The sequence below is a fragment of the Vipera berus genome (genome assembly GCF_964194415.1).
Source record: "Vipera berus genome assembly, chromosome: 2".
Taxonomy (NCBI): domain Eukaryota; kingdom Metazoa; phylum Chordata; class Lepidosauria; order Squamata; family Viperidae; genus Vipera; species Vipera berus.
Window position 1 is genome coordinate 219,528,127 of NC_138203.1, and position 25,413 is coordinate 219,553,539.

The window sequence follows — 25,413 nt, forward strand, 5'->3', positions numbered from 1 at the left end:
AGTATGGTAAGCAAAATGAAATCCTGTGGAATCTCCCTGGCCAATTTTCACAGAAAACGATTGCCAGGACCATTTCTGAAGCCAATTTGTGAGACAGGGGGTGGGGGTGGGGGAAGCAATGCATAGCAATTTATTCAGCTTTTCATCTAGAAAAGTGGTTCGGAACTATACCACTATTACTGCTGTCAGTGGTTATTGGTGGAGAATCAACATCAATAACTTACTGATTCTCTCTTGCTTCTGTCCAGGATTCAGACTGAAATAAATCCCCAAAATTTTGATCCAATCAAAACAGTGCACCCAATTTTCTACTTGATCAGATGTACTGATAGCTTCAATCTGGACACTTGTCTACACTTTTATGGTTCTTTCAAAAAATAATCTTAAAACAATAGTTCCCTTGATACAATAAAAAATAATTTAACCGAGGCATAATTTAGTTGAACTTTTTCTGGATAGCTCTTTATATAACCAACATTTAAGAAGGGTTCAAATAGGCATATATTGGGATTCAATAATATTTCAAATAATAACAACTGAAGGTTTGTAATTGGATTTTAATTGGCTATTGTGCTTTTGTTTCTTTCCCTTTAGATTTGATAGGAGGTTGAGGAGACTTTTGTTGCTGCAAGACTTGAGAAGTTCAGGACAAGGCAGGGATTGTCACTCACTGTTTTCAGTGTTTCAGAAGAAAAGACATAATTTCCAATCTGCTGCTAACAGATTGGAAAGTGAAAACAGTGGTGGTATGGTTTACTCTCCTAGTTTATTATTTTTTTTAAAAAAATCATGCCACTCTTTAAAAGTAATGAAAAATTAATATTTAGCAAATATTTAGCAAAGAAACAATCATTCTGAATCATATTTCTTTTTCAGTAACCCTACATTGCTCCAGAAAAAAGCAACAAGCTATTTAAATGGAATAGTTTCACTATCTCCTTTATTGAAAATTACAGAATATGTATCAGTTCCATCTATTCACCCCTAATCATATGATGGGTGATACTATAATCTGGATTATTTTGGTATTAAAATGTAATAATACTTAAAAAAAATTAAGGAGGCTAATCATTAAGATTAGGACTAAGAAATTAGTCCATATCTTCAACTCCTAACAAATCTTATCATTATCTTCTCCTCTAGCCAATCCAATCTGCAAACATCAACCTCTGCCAGGCTCATTGGCACTCTAATCACAATTCCTACAGTGCTGCAACATTTAGTAATAATTAACACTCTAGACTTGGCAGCAAGATCACAAACATATATAATTGACTGCACAGAAGAATTTATTCTAAAATAATGGCTTAACTAAAAAATAAACACCTCCCCCCATTTTTCTAGGAATATAAAATCATGCCAAGCAATGATTAAAAAACAGCAACAACAGGAAGGACTTGCTGGCCTTAATGGTCATAACCACAAAGGAAGATTTTGCTTTGACCAAAATAAAAATAATTGTTGACATTTCCAACATGAAACATAGACCAGTTTGCTAAAAAGAAAGAAAGAAAAAGAAAATGTATTTGCAATCATTTGTAAATTGCAACCTTTTTGCTTATTTCATTGGAATGTCTGCATAAGTCTCTAAGGTCAAGGCGCAAATGAATGAGAAGATAAATGCCATTGTACTTTGTGTTGCATATAGCTCCTAATTCACATAAGAATGAAACGGAGGCACAGCATAATCAGATTTGCAAGGCTCTGTTGGCATAGCCATTATCAATAAAAGTAGTATTAGCCTCCTATGGAATTGATTCCTGCTCTGGTCTATCTGCGGGTGGGGGGGCTGACAACAATCTTGCAAATCTCATTGTGCTGTACCCCTTCTCCTCCTTACACTCATGTGAATTAGTGTGGCATCCGTCTGAGCCTTTGTCATATTTTCGCCTTGATGCAGACTTAAGATGTTTTCCCCTGGTAACAATATATTGCCTATCTCCATTAAGGTTATCTTCATTACTTTCAACAGGTCTCTCTATACCAGACTAAACAATAGTCAGTTAACTATCTGTAATGCATGAAAAAAACCTGAATGGCTTTGCACCATTTACATTCAGGGGCAAGAAAAGAACATAGACTGAGGCTTCTGATGGAGTTGAAGTTTGGAGTCGAGTTTGGCTCTTCAGGAATTGCAGCGAGTTCCTTGGAGACCCTGCCGCAATTCAGGGTGGTTCTTTGCAAATGTAAGCATGGTTACTTGCATCCTTCATATCTACACACTACTATCTATAGAGCCAAAATGTGTGAACCAGATTTTTTTACTGGGATAAAAAATTACATGACAACTGTGATAAAATGAATTTTCTCTCTTTAAAATTATTTTTATCAATATAAAATAAAATAGTGACTACCCTAATCTCCAGAGTTTGTGTGCTGATGCCTATAAAGATATTGCACAGATGAAGTCCCCAAACTTCAAAAGTCCCCTTTTGCCAATATGGGCTTTGAGGAAGTGAATAAAACTTTCTGATTCACTGCTTTGAAGCCCGGAGAAAAAACCCTTAACTCAGCGACATTTTCTCCTGTGATGCGTATAGAGGCGGCTTACCTTTAATATATTAATAGGTTCTGGGGTGAGGAATTGTACCAATATAAATGTATATTTTATATCTACCTTCTAAGAATAGTGTAGTATTTTAAGTCTCCTTCAGCTTCTAAATCTCTTTTGGAAGAAAGGAAAGAAAGAAAGAAAGAAAGAAAGAGAGAGAGAGAGAAAGAAAGAAAGAAAGAAAGAAAGAAAGAAAGAAAGAAAGAAAGAAAGAAAGAGAGAAAGAAAAGAAAAGAAAAAGAAAGAAGTAGAGAGGGATAGCTGTTGCAGGCTTTCCCTTGAAGAATATCCATTCATTTTTCCTATTGGATCAATCAAATTCATCAGACTTGTATTTTTCGATTAGCTGCAAAATGCGCTTCAGAATGCATCAGTATAAACAGATGGATTGTGAAACTATCAAAACCCCTCTCCTCCTCCCCCCCATGTCTCCCACAATGCATTGCAAAATGTATGTGGCCCTTTGTGAGGGCAGCACAGCCATAGGTTGGACTGCTGTTTTCGAACAGGACTATAAGGCAGGGTCTGGAAACAAGCCAATGAAAGGAGGAAGAGGAAAGGAATACAAAACACTAAGTAATTATTTTCATCAGCATTGCCAATACAGGGTCAGGAGCAGGCAGCTCATTGCTGATAGAACAGGGCTGAAAACTCTTGTGCTTGACATCCAGTCACTGATAACGTCTTAGTGTGGCAGTGTACAGCTGTGTATTTTGACTGGGGTCTCTTCTCAGTGTCTTTTTACATGATGTATCTTTTCCTATCTACCTGCACCATTTCCTCTACTAAGTGCTTAATTTGGGCTTCCCAATCTGAGCAGTATCCAGCTTTGTTAGGAGTTACAACTCTTAGTATTCCCAGCCAGTGTGGCTGAACTTCCATAGATCTGAGACTTGCTTAACCTCATGAAATTCTGCAAAACTATAGAACCTTGGAAATTTCACTCTTGATTGTAGCTATGCTTGTATCTAGGGGAAATTTGGGTCAAATGAAAACCATATATTTATTGCAAGGCATTTCAGCTTCGTGTCTTTTTGTGTGGAACAGGTCACAGTCTAATAAGAAGCAGCCCTCTGGGGCTTTCCTGCATTTTGTGTTAATTAAGTGCCATTTCAAGTCACACCTCTCACTTTTATATGGATACCGACCCTGGAGATCTTGAATTATGGAAGTAGCCAAAAATATGCAGTATTTTATTTTTTTGCTTCTTTACTTTGATGAAATAAATGTTCCAAACATTGTTTTCATATAAAATAGATAGTTTTGCTTTTACTACTAAAGGGGCTTTAAAAATTCACTCCTCCTCCTTCTCCTGTCACAGCTGGTGCTATGGGTACAACTTCTACCACAGTCTTTTCATAACAGAGGTCTTTGATTTGTAAAGTATATTATTTAAATTAGTTATTTTAGAAAATATAACCACATATTTCTTTTTTTTAAAAAAAAATATATGCTCAGGTACATGTATATGGGAGCCATGGTGGAGCAGTGGTTAGGATGCAGTATTGCAGGCAAATTCTACCCACAGCCTGCAGTTCAATCCTGACTGGTTCAAGGTTGACTCAGCTTTCCATCCTTCCAAGGTTGGTAAAATGAGGACCCAGATTGTTGGGACAAGATGCTGATATTTGTAAACCTCTTAGAGAATGCTGTAAAGCACTATGAAGCGGTATATAAGTCTATGTGCTATTGCTAAGTGCTATATTCAGTACTGTATACAACCTCTAGTCTGTATTTAAACTAAAGTGCTATTATAGTGCTTGATATACAAGAAAAGGAGGAGGCAAGTGAACTCTATAACGATCAACCCTATCTTACTAATTTAGGTTTGTGTAGAGGATGGAAAGTTTTAGACTTGCCCTTCTTATTGAGTTTTGAAACCATTACCTCAAAATTTTATGAATGAGTAGGAGAACTAAGTAGACTGAATGTTCACAACAGTATCTTTCGACTATGTCCCATCTCCTATTGTGATAATAGTTTGAGATAATAAAGTAAAAATAATAATAATAATAATAAGTTTGAGATAACAAGTAGCCAGAAATCTCTTGTTAAGATTTCTGTTAATGATGACGATGCCCATTGTGAGGATTATGGTACTTTGGCTTCAAAAATTCTGGTGTGCGAGCAATGTAGACTCATCCTGAGGTGTTCTGCTCCTCCCCCTCTCCCTTCAGAGGAGCTTAAAGGTTTTCTTGAGAAAGTGATATTAGTCTCTGTTTCCAAACCTTTGTGAACCTGGAGGTTTCGGCACAGCCCTGTTCCATTCAGGTTGAGTTGTCTTGAAGAGAAAGGTAAGCACAGGAAGAAGGACAGGGTAAGAAAATTTGTAGGAAAGGTGTGGGGCAGGGGAGAGGAAAAAGCAGGAAGGGTGGAAGATATATTTTTGCAGGGAGGAAGAAGAGCAGGATTTTAAACTAGCTACAAGAAACCTTAATTGAATTCAAACATAACAGTTCCATATGAAATTGGCTCATCTTTAACGATACCGGATTGAATCTCTGAGCAATGTACAGGGTAGGAGTGGGGAGATCAGTAGTGGTGAAGCTATTATGAACATAACAAGACATGTTGCTTTCAAATAAAGAGTGGTGGAAGAGTATAAGGAGAGGGGGGCAGGGGAGAGGAGAGGGGAAGAGTTTGGTGGTGGTTCGCAAGGTTAGGCGTGGCAAACGGGCAAGGAAATGGGCAAGCAGGCCAGGTGGTGGTGGTAAGGGAGAGTGGTGGAGGTCTGGAGTGAGGGGTGGGGGATACTGGACACAGGTGAGGAGAAGGGGGTGGTGGAAGGGTAGTGGTCTAAGACTGAAAATACTTGCCCTTCAATTTGCTTGGTACTGTGTGAATCCATCAGAGAGAGAAAGCAAGAAAAAACAAACAAAAAACAGAAAACAAAAAAGGGGGTTGGGTGGAAAGGGGGAAGGGGGTACAAACAATATTTTATTCAATTGCTGTTTGAATAAAAATATTGTGTATCATAATCATACCAAAAGGAAACCTCTTGCAAAAAACGACATGAAAAAGAAATAAGCCAAAATAATAGTAATAATAATAATAATAATAGTAATAAAAGTACCAAAGGCCACAGTAAGAAAATAATAAAAATGTATAGATATAACTCGATCTATAGATATATATATATATATTATATAACCAACATAAAAATGGAATTCATTAGCAAACAGTTTGCAACAGTCTTGATCTAGAAATGTTCTTACTGAGTTAGCAGACCATGCAAAATTCATGATTAACAAAAGACACACACAGAGATTGAGACAGAAGGAAAGGAAAGGAAGGGAGAGAAATTCAGGGCAGTGGACCACGCCTGAGCTCATCTGGCAAATGGGTAAGAATGTGGCCATTCACAGTGAAAGGTAAAAATAGGACAGGAGCTTGGAATCAACCCTATGTGGCAGAAACTTTCTTTAAAAAAAAGCAATCCACATTTCCTTCTGCAAAGGAAGCTGGAAGTCTTTATCATGCCTGACATTATAGTGCATGGGGGAAATCACATAGTTTATGAAACATGACCAATTTTAAAAAACAAAAACCTGCCAAAAAGACACATATAATTTCCTGATGAGAGAAAATAGTCTCAATGATGACAGAAATTGTTGAAGAGAAATATATGTGCGTTAAAGTGACATTTAGGAGAAAGCTTGCAGCTTTATGGCAGAAAGGACATACTTGTTCATATGCAAAAGACACCAAGTATAATTTTCAGACAGGACTGGAAATGGCTCCTGCCTGAAATTTGGCAGAGCTGTTGCCAGGTACTACAATGACAATATTAACTTAGATAGACACTAAATAAGGTAGCTACTGTTAGAAGCAGGGAAATTGAAGACCAAATCCAGGTTGTATTATTTCAGGTTGGTTTTTAATTGGAAAAGGAACCTGGGAAGCATCAATCCTGCCAACCTAGTCTGGTGAGGGTAATCAGAGAGCTCTTCCTCTTCCTGACTGAATTTGAACTACTCATTTGTTGGTTTCAGAAACCTGAAGGCCAGGGCCTGATATGGTGTCCCTTAGCATGCTAGTTCAAAACCAAGAACCCAAGTGGTAATCTCAACTACATGTAGTCCTTGACTTACAACCATTTGTTTAGTGACTGTTTAAAGTTACTATGGCACTGGGATAACTGACCTATGACTGTTTTTCACACTTATGACCGTTGCAGCATCTCCATGGTCACGTGATCAAGTCTCAGACGCTTGGCAACTGGCTCATATTTATGACGGTTGCAGTGTCCCGGGATCATGTGATCACGTATGAGCTTTTGACAAGCAAAGTCAGTGGGGAAGCCAGATTCACTTAACAGCCACGTTACTAACTTAACAACTGCAGTGATTCACTTCACATGTAACAACTGCGGCAAGAAAGGTCGTAAAATGGGGCAAAACTCACTTAACAACTGTCTTGGTTAGCAATGGAGATGTTGAGCTCAATTGTTATCATAAATCGAGGACTAGTTGTATAATGTGTAGCAACCTAAGGCCTCACTTGAGAGAGAGAGAGAGAGAGAGAGAGAGAGAGAGAGAGAGAGAGAGAGAGAGAGAGAGAGAGAGAGAGAGAGAGAACACATAAAGTCAGAGATGGCCACTAATGGTATTTAGGAATGATGTTGGGAGATAGGGTGAAGATAGGAACTGTCAGATAAGAGAGGGGAAAGTCAACAGCTGCGTCATGGAAGAAGAAAGAGGCTTAGAAGGTCTCTCTCCCCAAGCTTTCAGGCTGTGAAGGAGATGATGGGAAATTTGTACTTTTAGACTTGCAAGATTCTGTTGATGTAGTCTTACAATAAAGTACAATTAGCTCATCTAGCCATGTTTCTTAACTGTTCTACTTGGGAAGGCTGACATCAATCTTGAAATCCTCCTTTATAGCTTGAGAACTTAGATGGGGTCCTTTCTGAGTCTCATTCTCCACCACGTTCTTCACCCAATACGCAGCTATGGGCTATGACCTCTCTTATTTGACCCTTATCTGACGGGGGGGGGGGGAGGAGGGGTGAATGATCTCTTCTCCCTGTCTCCCAAGGCCATTCCCATGTAACTTTATACCAGAGTAGGATCCTTTTGAAGCACAGACCGATTCACAGCAGATGCTCTTTGGAAAGTATCATCTCTTGGCCTGAGACATACATTAGGCCTATCTGATTCATATTTATGTTTGTTGCTATAATCCTTCCCAAAACTTCTATCAGGTTGTACAAGAGAGTTGTTGTTGTTGTTAGCTGCGAAGTCGTGTCCAACCCATCGCAACCCCATGGACAATGTTCCTCCAGGCCTTCCTGTTCTTTACCAACTTCTGGAGTCCATTTAAGCTCACGCCTACTGCTTCAGTGATTCCATCCAACCACCTCATTCTCTGTTGTCCCCTTCTTCTCTTGCCCTCAACCTTTCCCAGCATTAGGTTCTTCTCCAGTGAGTCCTTCCTTCTCATTAGGTGGCCAAAGTATTTGAGTTTCAGGTTCAGGATCTGGCCTTCTAAAGAGCAGTCAGGGTTGATCTCCTCTAGGACTGACCAGTTTGATCATCTTGCAGTCCAAGGGACTCACAGGAGTCTTCTCCAGCACCAGAGTTCAAAGGCCACAATTCTTTGGCGCTCAGCCTTTTTTATGGTCCAACTTTCACTGCCATACATTGCAACTGGGAAGACCATAGCCTTGACTATATGCACTTTCGTTGGCAGGGTGATGTCTCTGCTTTTTAGTGTGCTGTCTAGATTTGCCATGGCTTTCCTCCCCAGGATCAAGTGTCTTTTAATTACTTCACTGCAGTCCCCATCTGTGGTGATCTTGGAGCCAAAGAAAATAAAATCTGTCACTACCTCCGTTTCTTCCCCATCTATTTGCCAGGAATTGAGAGGGCCGGATGCCATGATCTTGGTTTTCTTAATGTTTAGTTTCAACCCAACTTTTGCACTCTCCTTCTTCACCTGCAACAAGAGGCTCTTTAGTTCCTCTTCACTTTCTGCCATTAGAGTGGTATCATCTGCATATCTTAGGTTGTTGATATTTCTCCCAGCAACCTTAATTCCAACTTTAGATTCATCTAGCTCTGCCTTTCTCATGATGTGCTCTGCATATAAGTTAAACAGGCAGGGTGACAATATACAGCCTTGCCGGACTCCTTTCCCAATTTTGAACCAGTCAGTGGTTCTGTGTCCAGTTCTCACTGTTGCTTCTTGACCCGCATATAGGTTTCTCAAGAGACAAATAAGATGGTCTGGTACTCCCATCTCTTTAAGACCTTGCCACAGTTTTTTGTGATCCACACAATCAAAGGCTTTAGCATAGTCAATGAAGCAGAAGTAGATGTTTTTCTGGAACTCCCTAGCTTTCTCCATGATCCAGCGTATGTTGGCAATTTGATCTCTAGTTCCTCTGCCTCTTCAAAATCCTGCCTGTACTTCTGGTAGTTCTCGATCCACATACTGCTGGAGTCTAGCTTGTAGGATTTTAAGCATGACTTTACTAGCATGAGAAATGAGTGCAATGGTGCGATAGTTTGAACATTCTTTGGCACTGCCTTTCTTTGGAATTGGAATGTAAACTGATCTTTTCCAATCCTGTGGCCACTGCTGAGTTTTCCAAATTTGCTGGCAAATTGAGTGTAGCACTTTTACTGCATCGTCTTTTAAGATTTTGAATAGTTCAGCTGGAATACTGTCCTCCACTAGCTTTGTTGCTCAGCTTTTCTAAGGCCCACTTCACTTCACATTCAAGGATGTCTGGTTCGAGGTCAGTGACCACCTCATTGTGGTTATCTGGGATGTTAAGCTCATTCTTGTATAGTTCTTGTGTGTAATTTTTCCACCTCTTCTTAATCTCTTCTGTTTCTGTTAGGTCCCTGCCATTTTGGTCCTTTATCATGCCCATTTTTGCATGAAACGTTCCCTTCATCTCTCCAATTTTCTTCAGGAGATCTCTGGTCCTCCCTATTCTATTGTTTTCTTCTATTTCTTTGCACTGTTCATTTAAGAAGGCATTCTTATCTCTTCTAGCTATTCTCTGGAATTCTGCATTCAATTGGGCGTATTTTTCTTTTTCTCCCTTGCCTTTCGCTTCCCTGCTTTCCTCAGCTATTTGCAAAGCTTCCTCAGACAGCCATTTTGTTTTCTTGTATTTATTTTTCTTTGGGATGGTTTTAGTTGCTACCTCTTGTACAATGTTGCGAACCTCTGTCCATAGTTCTTCAGGCACTCTGTCTATCAGATCTAATTCCTTAAATCTATTTGTCACCTCTACTGTATATTCAACAGGGATATGATTTAATTCATACCTGAGTGGCCTAGTGCTTTTCCCTACTTTCTTCAGTTTAAGCTTAAACTTTGCAACGAGAAGCTCATGGTCTGAGCCACAGACAGCTCCTGGTCTTGTTTTTACTGACTGTATAGAGCTTCTCCATCTTTGGCTGCAGAGCACATAGTCAATCTGATTTCTGTGTTGACCGTCTGGTGATGTCCATATGTTGAGCCATCTCTTGGGTTGTTGGAAAAGAGTGTTTGCTATGACCCTCGTATTCTCTTGACAAAATTCTATCAGCCTGTGCCCTGCTTCATTTTGTACTCCAAGGCCAAACTTGCCTGTTATTCTGGTTATCTTTTGGCTTCCTACTTTAGCATTCCAATCCCCCATGATGATAAGGACATCATTTTTTGGTCTTAGTTCTATAAGGTGCTGTAGGCCTTCATAGAACCGGTCAATTTCATCCTCTTCAGCACTGGTGGTTGGGGCATAGACTTGGACTACTGTGATATTGAATGTTTTGCCTTGGATTCGAACTGAGATCATTCTGTCATTTTGGGGATTGTATCCCAGTATTGCTTTTCCTACTCTTTTATTGACTATGAAGGCTACTCCATTTCTTCTGAGGGATTCTTGACCGCAGTAGTATATCTGATGGTCATCTGAATTTAATTCACCCATTCCTGTCCATTTTAGTTCACTGATTCCTAAGATGTCGATGTTCAGTCTTGTCATCTCTTGTTTGACCACGTCCAGCTTTCCTTGATTCATGGATCTTACATTCCAGGTTCCTATGGAGAAAAAATCTTTCACCACCAGATACATCCACAGCTGAGTGTCCTTTCGGCTTTGGCCCAGTCGCTTCATTCTTTCTGGCGCTACTAGTAGTAGCCCTCTGCTCTTCCCCAGTAGCATATTGGACACCTTCCGACCTGAGGGGCTCATCTTCCAGCGTCATATCGTTTTGCCTTTTGGTACTGTCCATGGGGTTTTCATGGCAAAGATACTGGAGTGGGTTGCCATTTCCTTCTCCAGTGGATTACGTTTTGTCAGAACTCTCTGCTATGACCTGTCCGTCTTGGGTGGCCCTGCACGGCATAGCTCATAGCTTCATTGAATTACACAAGCCCCTTCGCCATGACAAGGCAGTAATCCATGAAGGGGACAAGAGAGTTACCTACTTGTAAACACTTCCCACGTCAAAAACATATTTGTGCCAAGTTTCCATGCTAGGGAAGAGGCTTTGCAACAATTCTTTTTCATAACGTAACTTTTCATCCGGAAAGTATGGGATGGCAATTTTCCCCCCTAAGCAATAATACTGCACCAAATGCTCCTACAAAACATTGGAAGCATAAATATAGAACATAAAATAATGGAGTTGGAAGGGACCTCGGAGGTCTTCTAGTCCAGGTATGTCAAACTCCCGACATCACATGACATTGCACGGCATATCGGAACTTTTCTCCCATTACCAGCAATGGGGTGGGTGCGGTTTCGGCATGACGCATCCGGACCATGGGCCAGCAGTTTGACATACCTGTTCTAGTCTAACCCCCTGCTCGATCAGGAAACCCTATACCATTTCAGACAAATAGTTTGCCCAGTCTCTGCTTAATAACCTCCAGTAATGGAGTACGCACAACTTCTGAAGGCAAGCTATTCCATTGGTTGATTGCTCTCAATGTTAGGAAATTTCTCCTTAGTTCTAGGTTGCTTCTCTCCTTGATTAGTTTCCCTCCTTGTCGTGCTTTTTGATCCTTTGGAAAATAGTTTAACCCCCTCGTCTTTGTAGGAGCCCCTTAAGCAGCTTAGACCCATACCCCCCAACTTAAAACTAGATGATCTTTATTTTTTCTTTCTATAGATAGAGAAGTGGTAGCTTAAATAGCAGGAGAAAGATGATTCTCATTTCTTCTTAGTGTCATAGTTTTTTTTAAAGAAATTCTTATTGAAAGGATTTTTTATATTCCCAAGTAAATTGGAAAGGACTTCAGCTGTAATGTCTTTATGCAATGGGGTTAAAACTAATTTAATTAAAAGTGAGCAAGTTGGGGCAGCGTCTAGGCTAGAGATATGCCAAATCACCCATCTTTTAACTATTTCAAGAAACTCATGGTGTGGGCCTGATTAATATTATACTATGTCCAGAGTACTTGGAATGGTTTGTTCCGGGGCTGGATCAGTCCATTTAAGGGTAAGACCACTCTGCGATTGATGGTTCTAGCCATTCTTTGTCAGAAGAGCCTATATGCAGGTAGTCCTTAACTTACAACCATTTGTTTAGTGAATGAAGTTACAATGGCACTGAAAAAGTGACTTCGGACTGGTCCTCACACTTATAACCATCAGAGCATCCCTACAATCATGTGATCAAAATTTGGATGCTTGGCAATCAGCACGTTCTTATAATGGCTGCCACATCCTGGGGCCATGTAATTACCATTTGCTATCTCCACACTAACTTCCATCAAGGAAAGCCAATGGGAGAAGCCAGATTTACTTCATCGCATGTGATTCACTTTAAAACTGCAATGACTTGCTTAGCAATAACGGCAAAAAAGTTCATAAAATTGGATGTGACTCACTTACCAAATGCCTTGTTTAGCAAATGGACATTTTTTTTTAAAAAAAATCCCATTTATATCCCGCCCTTCTCCAAAGACTCAGGGCGGCTTACGATCTAAGAAGCACAAATCAATGTGCTTAGCAATAGCCTTCATTCTATGTATATGCCTGCTTATTAGGGCTTTCGCCCCCCCCAGCGGCATTTTTACAAAGTCAGCTTATTGCCCCCAACAATCTGGGTCCTCATTTTACCTACCTCGGAAGGATGGAAGGCTGAGTCAACCTTGAGTCTGGTGGGACTCGAACCTGCACTAATTGCAGGCAGCTGGTGTTACTTAAGGAGGCATTAGCCCACTGCTCCACCAAGGCTGGTCCCAGTTGTGATTGTAAGTCAAGGACTACCTGTATTTTGAAACCCATTGGCATAAGAAAATCTTCAAGATGTCATTCTTCAGCATACATTGTAAGGAATCATTCTAAATTTCCTTGAAGGTGAAAATTTTTTAGTCGCCATAAGTAACAGCGTGAGTATGGAGTACAAAAGGTGGGAGAAGAGAGAGAGTTGAGAAAGAAGAGGAATGACAGAGACAGAGGGACAGACACAGGTAGAAAAAGGCAGAATCGCTCAGAACAGGATGTTAAAAACTCCCTTGAAAGCTCCTCACACCCTTTGATGAGAGAGCAGAGCCCAGGATCACACACAAGGGGAAGCAAACACACAAGTACATAGATTAATTGTAACTTAGTGAGGACAAGAAGCAAAGAAATTCAAACTTTAAATAAAAATAAGGATGGCTTAAAACAAATTTAAACAAAACAGAAAGAAACATGCAAAATTTCCCAGTTTTCAAATTAACCAGCTGCTATTATAATCTACCACACGAAAAGCATATAAAGTAACAACTCAACCTCATCTCCCCTGGATGTTTTTAAACGTTCATTGCAAGGGATCTGATAAATCGTTTCATCTCTGGGAAGCCTGCATTATTCTTTCACAAATAAAATGAAATTTTCTTTTCTTCTCTGGGTAGGAATTTTTTTTTAATTTGATACATTTTTAAAAGCGTTAACATTTAGGCATTTTGCTTTCTCTTGGAAATCATCCTTAGGCTAGCTGGTGGGTTTAGGGTCAAAGGGTATGTGAAAGGACAGGAGGAAAATAAAAACATATACTTACACTTCACCTGGAGAATCTGGTCACTTAGATTAGCTTGGATGTAAGATCTGCTGTAATTCGGTAAGACCAGACCTAAGCTGGAAAAGGAAAAGAGAGAAATCACAGCGTTATCAAAGCAGCTGCACTGGTGATGAAAACAGTCTGAATAGAAGACAATAACTGAAGATTTATAGCAGGGGTGTTAAACTTCCAGCCTGGCCGGGTTGCATCTTATGGAGGCCGTGCCCACACCAGCTCCGGCAATGCAAAAAAAGTCTCAGTATGTCACGACACGTCACATGATGCGGCAAGTTTGACACCCATGATTTACGGCAACAAATTGGCTTGCGAGATCATCAGGGTTGAAGACTGATATATCTGGAAGGAATTGGACTGAGGCCACCTGTCTTAAGACCTCTATGAAAGTGTTGGATGTTGCAAATTGTCCAAGGAACATTTAATGAACTGATGTTATACAAGACTGAATCTCAGAATGGTCTGTCTTTGTCAGGAATGAAATACAGCTAAGAATAAAACCAGTATCTTTAAAGGACACTTGTTGGAAGCAGAATTAGAAATGAAGATTTGAGGAAGTTAAGTTTACAATGTCTTTCCCAGGAGAGTCTGTTTGCCATGCCATATCAAGACTTCATTCTGAAACACAAATTCATGGCAGACATAAATATCTCTTATTCTATGCATGATTCTCAGATAGCTGGATTAGAAACAACTGGCTATTTGTTGAGCCATCTAGTGATAAATTGGTTTTCCTAGAAAATTTCAGAGGAATATATATATTTGCAATAAACAACAACACACTAGATGGCAGCCTCACTTAACAGTTTCTGGTTGCAGATTTCAAACATGATATAATCTTCATATTATAATAAGTAGCTCCCTTTTATTACATTATAGTGGGAGGATATATACATTGGAAAAGTGTTATGCTTTAAAAAAAATCAATGGATGCTTCTTCCCAGATTTTATTTCTACCCTTCAAGACCTAAGGGCACAGTCTTCCGAGTGAGATTCAAGGTTTTGGTTATGGTTTTCAAGGCCCTACATGGCATGGGTCCAGAGTACCTCGGGGATCACCTGCTGCCGGCGTCAACTTCCCTCCGCCCTGTGCGTTCCCACAGAGAGGGCCTCCTCAGGGTGCCACCGGTCAGAGAATGTCGGATGGTGGCCCCCAGGGGGAGGGCCTTCTCTGTGGGCGCCCCGGACTTATGGAATCAGCTGCCAGTTGAGCTCCGGATGGCGCCTGACCTTCGCTCCTTCCGACGCGATCTGAAGACCTATTTATTTGAACAAGCCGGCCTGGCCTGATGGGGGATGTGTTGGGGTTTTTTTTGTGGGTTTTTTATACCATTATTTATTGTTTTAGCTCGGGCTCCTATTTAATTCCCTTTTAACTTTTGTATTTTGCATTTTATATGTGCCCTGTTCACCGCCCTGAGTCCTTCGGGAGAAGGGCGGTATACAAATATAATAATAATAAATAAATATAATAATAAATAAATATAAATGGATCCACAAAGAACATCTGCCACTGTATAATTCAGCACCAGCCATTTGTAGCATCAACCGGCTATTGCTCTGCTGACATAGCATTAAAGAAGAGAGGCTTTTTATTTCCACAATGATAGCTGGATGATATCATAATCTCTAGAGCAGAAGTGTCAAAAAATGTCAAGGGGTCACCTTTCCTGTCCTCCTAAGCACTCACAATAACTACCAATGACTACATTTGTTACACTGTTTGACACTGAATTGTTCTTGTACCAGAGTTTCTACTAGTGTGCTGTGATTGACCCAGTTTTCAAAGGGATGATCTCAAAAATACTCTAACAGACTTTATTACTGAATTCTAAACATGTACTTCGGTGAAAAATAAAGAATTTCAAAACAACTTAAAAGATCAAGCCACTATGTTGTAATCCTTTGGCTAATATTGGCTATCAACTTTAGTAAAGTTGCTTTCAAGTTAGACTGACTTCTGATGGCTTATATGGACACATCTGTGTAGTTTTCTTTAGAAAAATATAGGTGCAGTTTGCCATTATTTTCTTCTGGGATTTTTTAAAAAAACCCCCACAATTTAGCTTAAAAACTGGTTTCCTAAGGGGATCTCAGCCTGAGTACTCACCAGAAACTGCCCTGCTTAGGTTCCCAAACTAACCAAGATTGGCTGAAAGCTCTACCTGCTAAAAGGTTATCTGTTTAAATCATTATGGTCAATCACTAAACCTTTGGCACATTAGATAAAATTCTGAAGAACACAGTCATGAGACAGAGAGAGAGAGAAACAGAAAGAGAGAGAGACAGAGAGAGAGAGAAATAGAGACGGAGAAAGAGAGAGAGAGAGAGAGAGAGAGAGAGAGAGAGAGAGAGAGAGAGAGAGAGAGAGAGAGAGAGAGAGAGGGGAATGCATTTGTGGTGTCTTTTCCCCATCAGCAGAGAATTGCATCTCTTAAGAGTATTTCTCCTAAGCATTCTTTTAATCATCACTTCCGGAAGAGGTACTGTATAACAAATAGAAGAAGTCTGTGTTTTACTTGGCTACTTCCTTACCTGTAGTTTGTGCTTTTGATAGGTGCCCAAGTATAGGTTCTATGAACTTTATCAATATACCCCTGTAGAGTCAAAAGGAATGAATGACTAAATAGTGCTCATTACATTTATGAAAAACATTAACTAGCTGATTTCAAAGATTTTTGGCCACATTTCATTCTTCCTCAAATAAATGGTAAATAAACCAATGTACATCACAATTAACATTAAGTATATATTCCAGTTAATCTAACCAATCCCAACTACTAATCTAGTTCTTGTATTCTAATATATTGGAAATTTCTGTGAAGTCTTTTGAGATTGTTCTACATATAATGAATTTAAATGTTAAGACTGCTCAAATCCAAAAAGACTCTGGGAAGTTTGCAATATTTGTAATATGCAAGTTAAAAAAATTGATGACTGTCCAGACCAAAACAGCACTCCCAACATTCATAAAAGACACAACAGGGTCTCCACAGATACCTTAACATCAGGTGTAGGAACCAAGCAAGTCTTAAGAGACTTGGCCAAATGGAATAATGATTTAATTCCATGAAAATCATATTTTTCATATCCTAGTTCCCAGCTCCCTGTATGTTCCAAAAAAGGGCCACTCTTTTTGAAATCTGGCAGCTCAGACTTAAAAGTCCAACATATTTACCTCATCAAGGGATTTTATCAGAGTCTTAATATATTGTTGATCTTTATTTCCATCTATCATGCTTCGGCGAATCTAAAGATGGGAGAACAGAAAATGCTATCAAGTTGGGTGGGGATACATAACAGTGGTAGCACACAGGAACTGCATTTACAGTTACCTTTTTATATACTCTTCTGTTCAAATCCCAAGAAAATCTCTTAACAGGATAGGATCTGCATTCATGCATGATTCATACTATGGTATAAATGCACATACACATAAATATGCAATTTACTATACAGAAGTATAAGAAATAATTATGTAATTACAGGTAGTCTTCGACCTACAGCCACAATTGGGCCCCAAATTTCTATTGCTAAGGGAAACATTTTCTAAGTGAATTTTGCCCCAGTTTATGACCTTTCTTGCCACGGTTGTTAAGTTGGAAGGGACCTTGGAGGTCATCTAGTCCAATTCCCTGCTCAGGCAGGAAACCCTATATCATTTCAGACAGTCTCTTCTTAAAAACTTCCAGTGTCTAGAGGCAGGTTGTTCCACTGATTAATTGTTCTAACTGTCGGGAAATTTCTCCTTAGTTCTAGGTTGCTTCTCTCCTTGATTAGTTTCCATCCATTGCTTCTTGTCCTGCTTTCAGGCGCTTTGGAGAGTAGCTTGACTCCCTCTTCTTTGGGGCAGCCCCTGAGATATTGGAACACTGCTATCATGTCACCCCTCATCCTTCTCTTCATTAAACTACACATACTCAATTCCAGCAACCGTTCCTTGTGTGTTTTAGCCTCCAGTCCCCCAATCATCTTTGTTAAATGAATCTGGCTTTCCCATTCACTTTGCTTGTCAGAAGGTCGCAAAAAGGGACCACAGGACCCTGTCATAAATATGAGTCAGTTGCCTGGTGTCTGAATTTTGATCACATGACCATGGGGTTGCCGCAGTGGTTGTAAGTGTGAAAAATGGTCATAAATCACTTTTTCCAGTGCTGTTGTAACTTTGAACGGTCACTGAACAAACAAAGTCGAGGACTACCTGTATACATAAAGACATTATTCCAAATTGCCATCACCAGTACTGCAAAAATCCTGTTGTGACAATGTAGCAGTAAGTTTGTCAAAGGAAAAAAAATCTGATGCTTAGATTTGTAAAAGTAAACTTTGTAGAAGCTTACTATTCTGCACTGAGAAAAGATTGCTACAATGCCATTAGAATCTTTGTTTTTAAATAATTGTATCATAGTTTTTGTATTTTCATTTTTGGGGTTGTTGTAGGCTACTCTGATAGTCTTTGATAGAGGAACTATATAAACATTAATACAAATTTTTTAAAAATAGATAATTACGGTACATATGTATTTGCCTCAGATAAAGCAGAGCTGATCTATTGTTATCGCTTACCCTTTCTTTGTTCTCATCCTCTAGTTCAGCATCAAGGAAATCCAGGGTTACAGGTTCTTGAAAATTGATGATCTGAAAGAATAACCCCAAAGTAGTGATAGGTGGACTCACTGGAGAAGAGCCTAATGCTGGGAAAGATTGAGGGCAATAGAAGAAGGGGACGACAGAGAATGAGATGGCTGGATGGAGTCACTGAAGCAGTAGGCGTGAGCTTAAATGGACTCCAGAAGATGGCAGAGGACAGGAAGGCCTGGAGGAACATTGTCCATAGGGTCATGATGGGTCGGACACGACTTTGCAGCTAACAACAACAACAAAGTGATGGGTGGTGTGAATGAGATGAGAATTCAAGATTATCATTCTGTTCACAATAAGCATGTCAAAACAATCCTTGTTCTATGCCTTGACAGAGTCTTTTTTTTGCCTTCAAGTCAGTGTTTATTTATTAAATTTATATGCCGCCCATCTCACTATCCAGTGACGCAGTATTGATTCCTACTGACTGCCTGGACAAATCCCTGCAGTTTTTTTCTGGCAAGGTCTTTCAGAAGTGGATTGTCATTGCCTTCTTCCTAGGGCTGAGAGACAGTGACTGGCCCAAGATAACCCAGCTAATTTCATGCCTAAGGCAGGGCTAGAGTATACATAGTATAAATGCTGTTATAAATTATGATGTTCAGTAATTAGAGATGCTGACAGTTTGTAACTGAAACATTTTGTACAAAATGCAAATGTATGCTGTTGGGAGTAAATAGAAATTTTCCATATACACATAAGAATCTCAGACTTAGATGTACGGGGAGCTGTAACTGGAAAGAATGCTTTAATTGTAAAATTAATTCTTCTTCTGTAAGACACTTAGAACTGATTCAGAGATAAGGCAAGCCATCCCTTCTTTTAAACAATGTATCAATAATATAGGTAAAGTAAAGCAGTCCCTTAGGATTTTACTCCGCTGCTTGTTGCTGACTCTAGGGGGCAGTGCTCATTTTCATTTCAAGGTCATTGAGCCAGTGCTGTCGAAGACATTTCTGCAGTCATGTGAACAGCATGATGTCATGGACCAATATTGCCTTTCAACCTAAGTGACACCTATTTATCTACTCGCATTTGCCTGCTTTCAAACTGCTAGGTTGCCAGGAGCTGGGGCAAGGATGGGAACTCACCCTATTGCATGGCACTCAGGTCTCAAACCAGGGCTGCTGGCTTTTCAGCTGATAGGCCCAGTGTCTTAACCACTGTGCCATCATGCTGCCCCTATTAACAATATAACCTTACCTTAATATCTCGTTATATCTGTTCCTAATAGTTTACTTAGTAGTAGGCAAACTAAGATCTGTTGATTTGCCAGGATAGAAATGAGATATGAAGAATGGATGATTAAATGCATGTTGTCTTATAAAGGCCAAGTCAGAAGCACTCAACAAGACCAGACTATTTCATTATAATAACAATGCAGAGCTGTTAATGGCTTCCGCCATCAAAAGATATGAGACTCTCAGCCCATTATGCCACACTGGCAGAAAAAAGAAGTAAAAAAAATTGAACCTTACTTCTATTATAAATAGAGCTTGTAATTGATAATTGCCAGATTTCTTCTTTATCATGTTTCTAGGTTTTGCAATCAATATACTTATCAAGAGCTACATCCTTGAATCATTGTGAGACTTCTAGAAGCCCGGCACATATATTCTTCAATAAATGATTCACTGGATGACTGATGGTATGTTAACCAGAAAGTTTTTTCTCAAGGCTTCTACAGCAGGGAGAGACACCTCTCTGTTGGAATGGGACATCTTGCCATGGCTATCTTGCCATGGCCAACTCGCCATGGCCAACTTGCCATTGCCAACTTGCTGCAGCTAACTTGCCATGGCCAATTCAAAATGGCCAACTCATGGTAGGGCAACGTGCTGCTGGATAATTCAACAATTCAATTTAATTATTTAAAATAATTTTTAAAAATATTTTAATTTTTGTCATTCACATTTCATTTTGTTCCTCCTTTGGCATCCTTTCTTTAATGATTCTATGCCAACATTTTTTTTAATATTACTGTAATTCTTGTCCTGTGGTGAGTTGTTCTGTAGTGAGTTGGCCATGACAAGTTGTCCTTTGGTGAGTTGGCTGTGGTAAGTTGGCTGCAGCGAATTGTTCTAGGCCCCTCTCTTGATCAATCTGGACTACAACAGAAAGCTAGAGACTCTGAATCTAAAACTATTTCTGGGCCTACCAGAGCATATGGCAGGGACGTGTGTCTGTGAATGATTGTTTCAAAAGTGTCTGCTTAGAAAAAAGTTCTTTGTCAAACCCCACTGGGCAGGTAAAAAAACAGAAAGAAAAGAAACCCTCAACAGTTTTTGGGAGGGTTTTCAGTGGATTTTACACTGAAAGGATGTGACAGTGACAAGACAAAATTTGAGAAGCATAGTAGGGCTTTAGGTTATGTGCAGAACCAATTTGACATTTCAGCAGTCACTAGAAATGCATGAATTTAAGTGAGAAATTATATTGTACTTTTATTTATTTATGAAAGGCATACGATAATGTGAATATATTTATTTCTTGTATCTTATATACCAGTTGGAACTGAAAGTTGTGAAGTGTGATAGAAGTGCTATGTGGTAGAAGTGAAATGACCTAATAAATGAAAATGGTTCATCAGTGAGCAGAGGTAACAAAAAAAAATTGAGTTTGTTAGAAAGAATACATATGGCCAAGAAAAGCTTTGCTAGAATCTATTCCATTTTGTGCATAACTAACCAGTTTATTGTAATAAAAAAGATATTAACGTAGCACTTAATACCAAGGTGTCAAAGAAAAAAGTGCTTTCATTGGTTTGAAATTTCCAAACCAAGTTTTAGGATACTAAACATTTTTTGTGTACAAATGTAATCCGATTTCTAAGTAGGAAGAAATGCAAAAATGAAACCAGACATCAATGGTGTGAAATTAGGATAGAGTTCTACCACATTACCAGGACAAAATTTTACTAGTCACTTTTCAATCTTTACTCCATCAAATGCAGGTCTGAATGCCATTTGAATCAATCAATTAATTAATGAAGAAAATAGGAACTTGTTATTTGGAAGCATTCAAAACTACCGTAGTCAAATTCTCAAGTGTCCAGAAAGATATATTCTACTCATATGCCAAAATAATGTCTTCTAATTAGAGTTGAAAGAACAAGGTACTATTTAAAGACAGGCATTGCTATGAAAGTTGTTTGGATTTAAGACACACACACACACACACACACACAAAACACAGAGAATTATGGCTGTTCCTTGGGTGATTTTACTGTGCTGAATAATTTGAACTGTTATTGATCAGAGTCACAGTGAAGTGACTAAATAAATTGCTATGGTTTCTGTCCATCTCTGCCACATCATCTGCCTATTAATAAGGCTGATGAACTGAGCTGGAAATTTCTGCCAATGAAATGTAACTCAATCTGATCAATGCCATTTTTCAATTCCTTAATTTCTGGCTGCCCTTTCAATGACAGATTTATCTGACTAGTATTTGAGCTAGAAGCCTGTTCTTTTTGCTCCATTCTGATGATTGCAGAACTTCTGAGATAAATTAGCCTAAGGCTTTCATCCACTCCTTTTCTTTTGGTTAATACCCCCGAGCAAGTAATATTTCATAAAATGGTCTAGCTAATTCTTTCCTATACTTGCTAAGAAAGAATGAGAAATACATATATTATATTGTCAAGATGAGCCAATATGTGCTTTGTGACTCTCAGGAACATATTTTCTTTTCTTCAGGGCTTTTTTCCTCATAGAATGCTCAGAACGGAGTTCCGGCACCTTTTTTGGATGGAACCTTGTAGGGTAGGCAAGGCGGGTTATATGACATGTGTGAGTTCCGGCACCTTTTTCCTTTACAAAAAAAGCACTGCTTTTCTTCTACTTGAAGCACATGAGCATATTTGCCCACAGTCAATGAATTCCACCCTGCAGCCAAAACAATTATTTAAATCCCAAATATCTGAATTTCACACTGCCCAACATCCTTAGTCATCATCAATGCCAGTAAGTTAGAACAACCATGTCTATAAAGACAAAGGGAATGACTGAAGTGAAGGTTCAGTTCAGTAGCTCTTGTCATTTATACATGATGTGCATATTATGGAACTTCAACTGCAGATTCCACCATTAGAGTGGGCTTCTATATTTCCTAATCCAGTTAAACGCCATAATTCTGCTATGGCTAACTGATGAGCAGATATTGTGCTGTTCCTGTCTAATGTATATTCTCAAATTGGCTATTTTTTCTCACTTTGTTGCTGAGGAAATTAAGCAGGTCGTCCCTGTGTGTTTATTTGAGGTAGCTACTCCTTCAAGGATTGCCATGTTTAGCATACGCTGCGGTGGCTGACTTGCATTTGACACCCATGAGCAAATGTGTTCATGGGACAACTAGCTGAGGGACATACTATCATCATGCAGTCTTATGTATATCTTCGCATTTAATCCAGCAAAGTCAAGTTGAGCTCCGGATGGCTCTTTCCGCCGTGATCTGAAAACTTACTTATTTGAACAAGCCGGCCTGGTCTAATGGGTTTGGGGTATTTTTAATTTTTAATTTTTAATTATTTATTGTTAGGGCTAGATTAATTTATTTTAATTTTTGTATGTTGTATTTTATTGCCCTGTACACCGCCCTGAGTCCTTCGGGAGAAGGGCGGTATAGAAATTAAATTAAATAAATAAATAAATAAATTGAGCTCAGTCCCTGGAAAGTATCCGTAAGATTATAGCCTCAAAATCCCACTTTTTTAAAAAAAAGGATAAATTACACATTTTGGTGTTAATGTAATTAGCTAAATCTTTGGATGCAATTCTAATTTAAGCTTTGAAAATCTCTCGTCAGTTATAATGCTCATCGACATTATAATGCATTTAATAGTTACATCTTTTTTGTCTTTGTGCAAGGGGCTCCATGCCAAAAGCTGATTGGGCAAGGCTCCCAAGAAGAACACAGCTAAATCAAAAGAGTTGGCCAGGCAAACATTTTACATAGAACTATCTCCTTCTACCCATCCCCCACCCTGAAAGTAGCTAAGCAATAAACCAAGAAAGCTGACAAACGTTAAAGTGCTGAAAATGTTAAGCCTTGTAAAAGGATTTAAAGTGTGAAAAGCAAAAGTTCACCACTGTTTCTTTTTAAAATTTTTGCAGCAAACTGTACTGTCAGATTTGGTGACAATGATGTGTGGATTTCAAGATTGCATGAAAACCATCCCAAGGGTTGCAAATACAACCTAAGAGTGTTTGTTGGCCCTCTCTGGTGAGAGACAGGATTTGCAAGTCTGTTCTGCTATTATAGACATAGGGAAAGATCAATTTTCTGGAAGAAAAGCTTTACACCTGACTAGATTAGAGAAAAAAGTCCTGCAGGAAGTTGAGACCCAAGGTTCTAGGAATGTAAAGGAATGAACATCAAAGGGGCAAAGAATGAAAGAGAGAGAGTGGAAGGAGTGACGGGAGAGTTCACAAAGTCACAGTGAAGGGGGGAAAAATGATGCTTAATTCACTAAAACGTTTTGGGCCAGAAAATTTATGAGTGCTACATTTCACATATCCATTATAAACATTTATGCCAAGCTTTGATTATTAGTCAATAATAAGTATATGCAGCTATACATCCTACAGAACAGGAGGACTGATCTTTTCAATTGCCAAGCTCACTTTCTGGCCAGATGGTGGCATATGGTGGTCAATCTGTGACTCAGAGGTGGCTAAAATGTGAGTGGTGCACTTGTTTGTAACAGCTGTTTGAATACGCTTTCAGTCTAATGGAAAATTGCCACCATTAACATTTCCACCCAACTCATTAATTCCAATCCAGGCAGTACGAGATACTCACCTTTAGACAGGCATACTCAGTATCCACATAATAGCAAGAATGTCTTTTCAGGAAAAATGAAAGAGGGCAAGCTTATTGCAGTTAGTTTGGGGGGGGGGAAATGGAAGAGCTCATCATGATAAAAAATGGTGAAAGAGGAAAAATTGTCTTTCTAACACTGTCTGTTTTGCGGTTGCTGCTAACACGATGGACTAAATCACTACATATTTTTGCAATGATTTTGAATACACATTCACATGCCCAAAAGTATTCTTACCGGAGGTTGCAGGTTTGGATGTAGCAATACATATCCATTCAAGTCGATAGCAAATACATAGCCATTAGCACCCAACTAGATGGAAAGACAAAAAAGAAAGGAAAATGCTCCTGAAGAGAAACAGATTACATCTCAAAAGGACAGAATGGAGTTGTGTCAAAGCTTCTTTACCATGATACTCTGTGTCACCTCCTGCTTATCTAATACCCAACTCAAGCAGAGAATAAAGGTCCATCACATTTTCTAAATGAAAGGAAAGGATTTCAGTTTGCCTTACTGTAGTGATCTTCATTCGAAAGATGAAAGACAGTTTGGGGGTGAAGTAGAGAATTTAGGGAGGACACTCCTAAGAAAACTAACACCCCTCTTCCTATCCTGCTTCCTTTTTTTAAAGGACAGAGTTTGAAGAACATAACATCTTCCCTACTCACATTGTATCGTGGTGTCAGCTTCTTGATATCATTTAGGGCCACATCAATCCCCACAACACCCAGGATGAGCTGGTTCTGAAAACACATAAACAACAATGACAGTTTCATTCATTACATCATTCATTATTCTATTATTTGAAATTGAGCCAGTCGAGATGCTGACTCTATTAATTTCTACTGTTTGTGTCTAAGGCAGCCCTCAACCTCTTTGAGTAGTCCTGACAGGGAATTCCAGGAGTTTTAATCTGGCACATCTGGAGGTGACTGATTTGGAGAAGGAGGATAGAGTATGCCATGCCTACTTCCTCCACAGAATTCATTGGTCTAGTTAGTATATAACAATCAACTCATATACTTTTACATTTTACAATTAAATTGTTCAAAAACTAGAAGTGGACAATACGTAAGTATACCTGAGAAACTAATGGAAATATCAACATGTTTTCACAAGATGAATTTAGTATTTCACAAGATGAATTTTGCTTCAGTATTTGGGAGAAGATGTGTTAATTTCCTGAAGCAGGCTGGATGCAAGGTAAGCTGTGAGCTGTCAAAGAATTTCCAAAACCCCTTCTTACAGCAAGAGAAAGTGTAAAATATCACAATATTTAGTCAACTGAATGTCTGTCCGTTTAATGCTGAATAGAGAGTTGGAGGACACATAGTACCAGATATCTCAGCCGTGAATGAACTTTGTCACATTTGTTGTAAGAGGTCATGGTG

General features: G+C 39.1%; 1 protein-coding gene across 1 annotated transcript in view; it reads right to left on the reverse strand.

Moving 5' to 3' along the window:
• Nucleotides 1–25,413, reverse strand: part of CACNA2D2 (calcium voltage-gated channel auxiliary subunit alpha2delta 2) — a gene marked incomplete at both ends in the record, with an annotated part of 725,967 nt that overhangs the window by 29,784 nt on the left and 670,770 nt on the right. Inside the window, 6 exons of the mRNA XM_081316808.1 lie at nucleotides 13,546–13,622; nucleotides 16,096–16,157; nucleotides 16,739–16,810; nucleotides 18,127–18,198; nucleotides 24,260–24,334; nucleotides 24,691–24,765. Of these exons, the coding sequence (XP_081172934.1) occupies nucleotides 13,546–13,622; nucleotides 16,096–16,157; nucleotides 16,739–16,810; nucleotides 18,127–18,198; nucleotides 24,260–24,334; nucleotides 24,691–24,765 (433 nt within the window). The remainder of the gene's footprint in view (nucleotides 1–13,545; nucleotides 13,623–16,095; nucleotides 16,158–16,738; nucleotides 16,811–18,126; nucleotides 18,199–24,259; nucleotides 24,335–24,690; nucleotides 24,766–25,413) is intronic.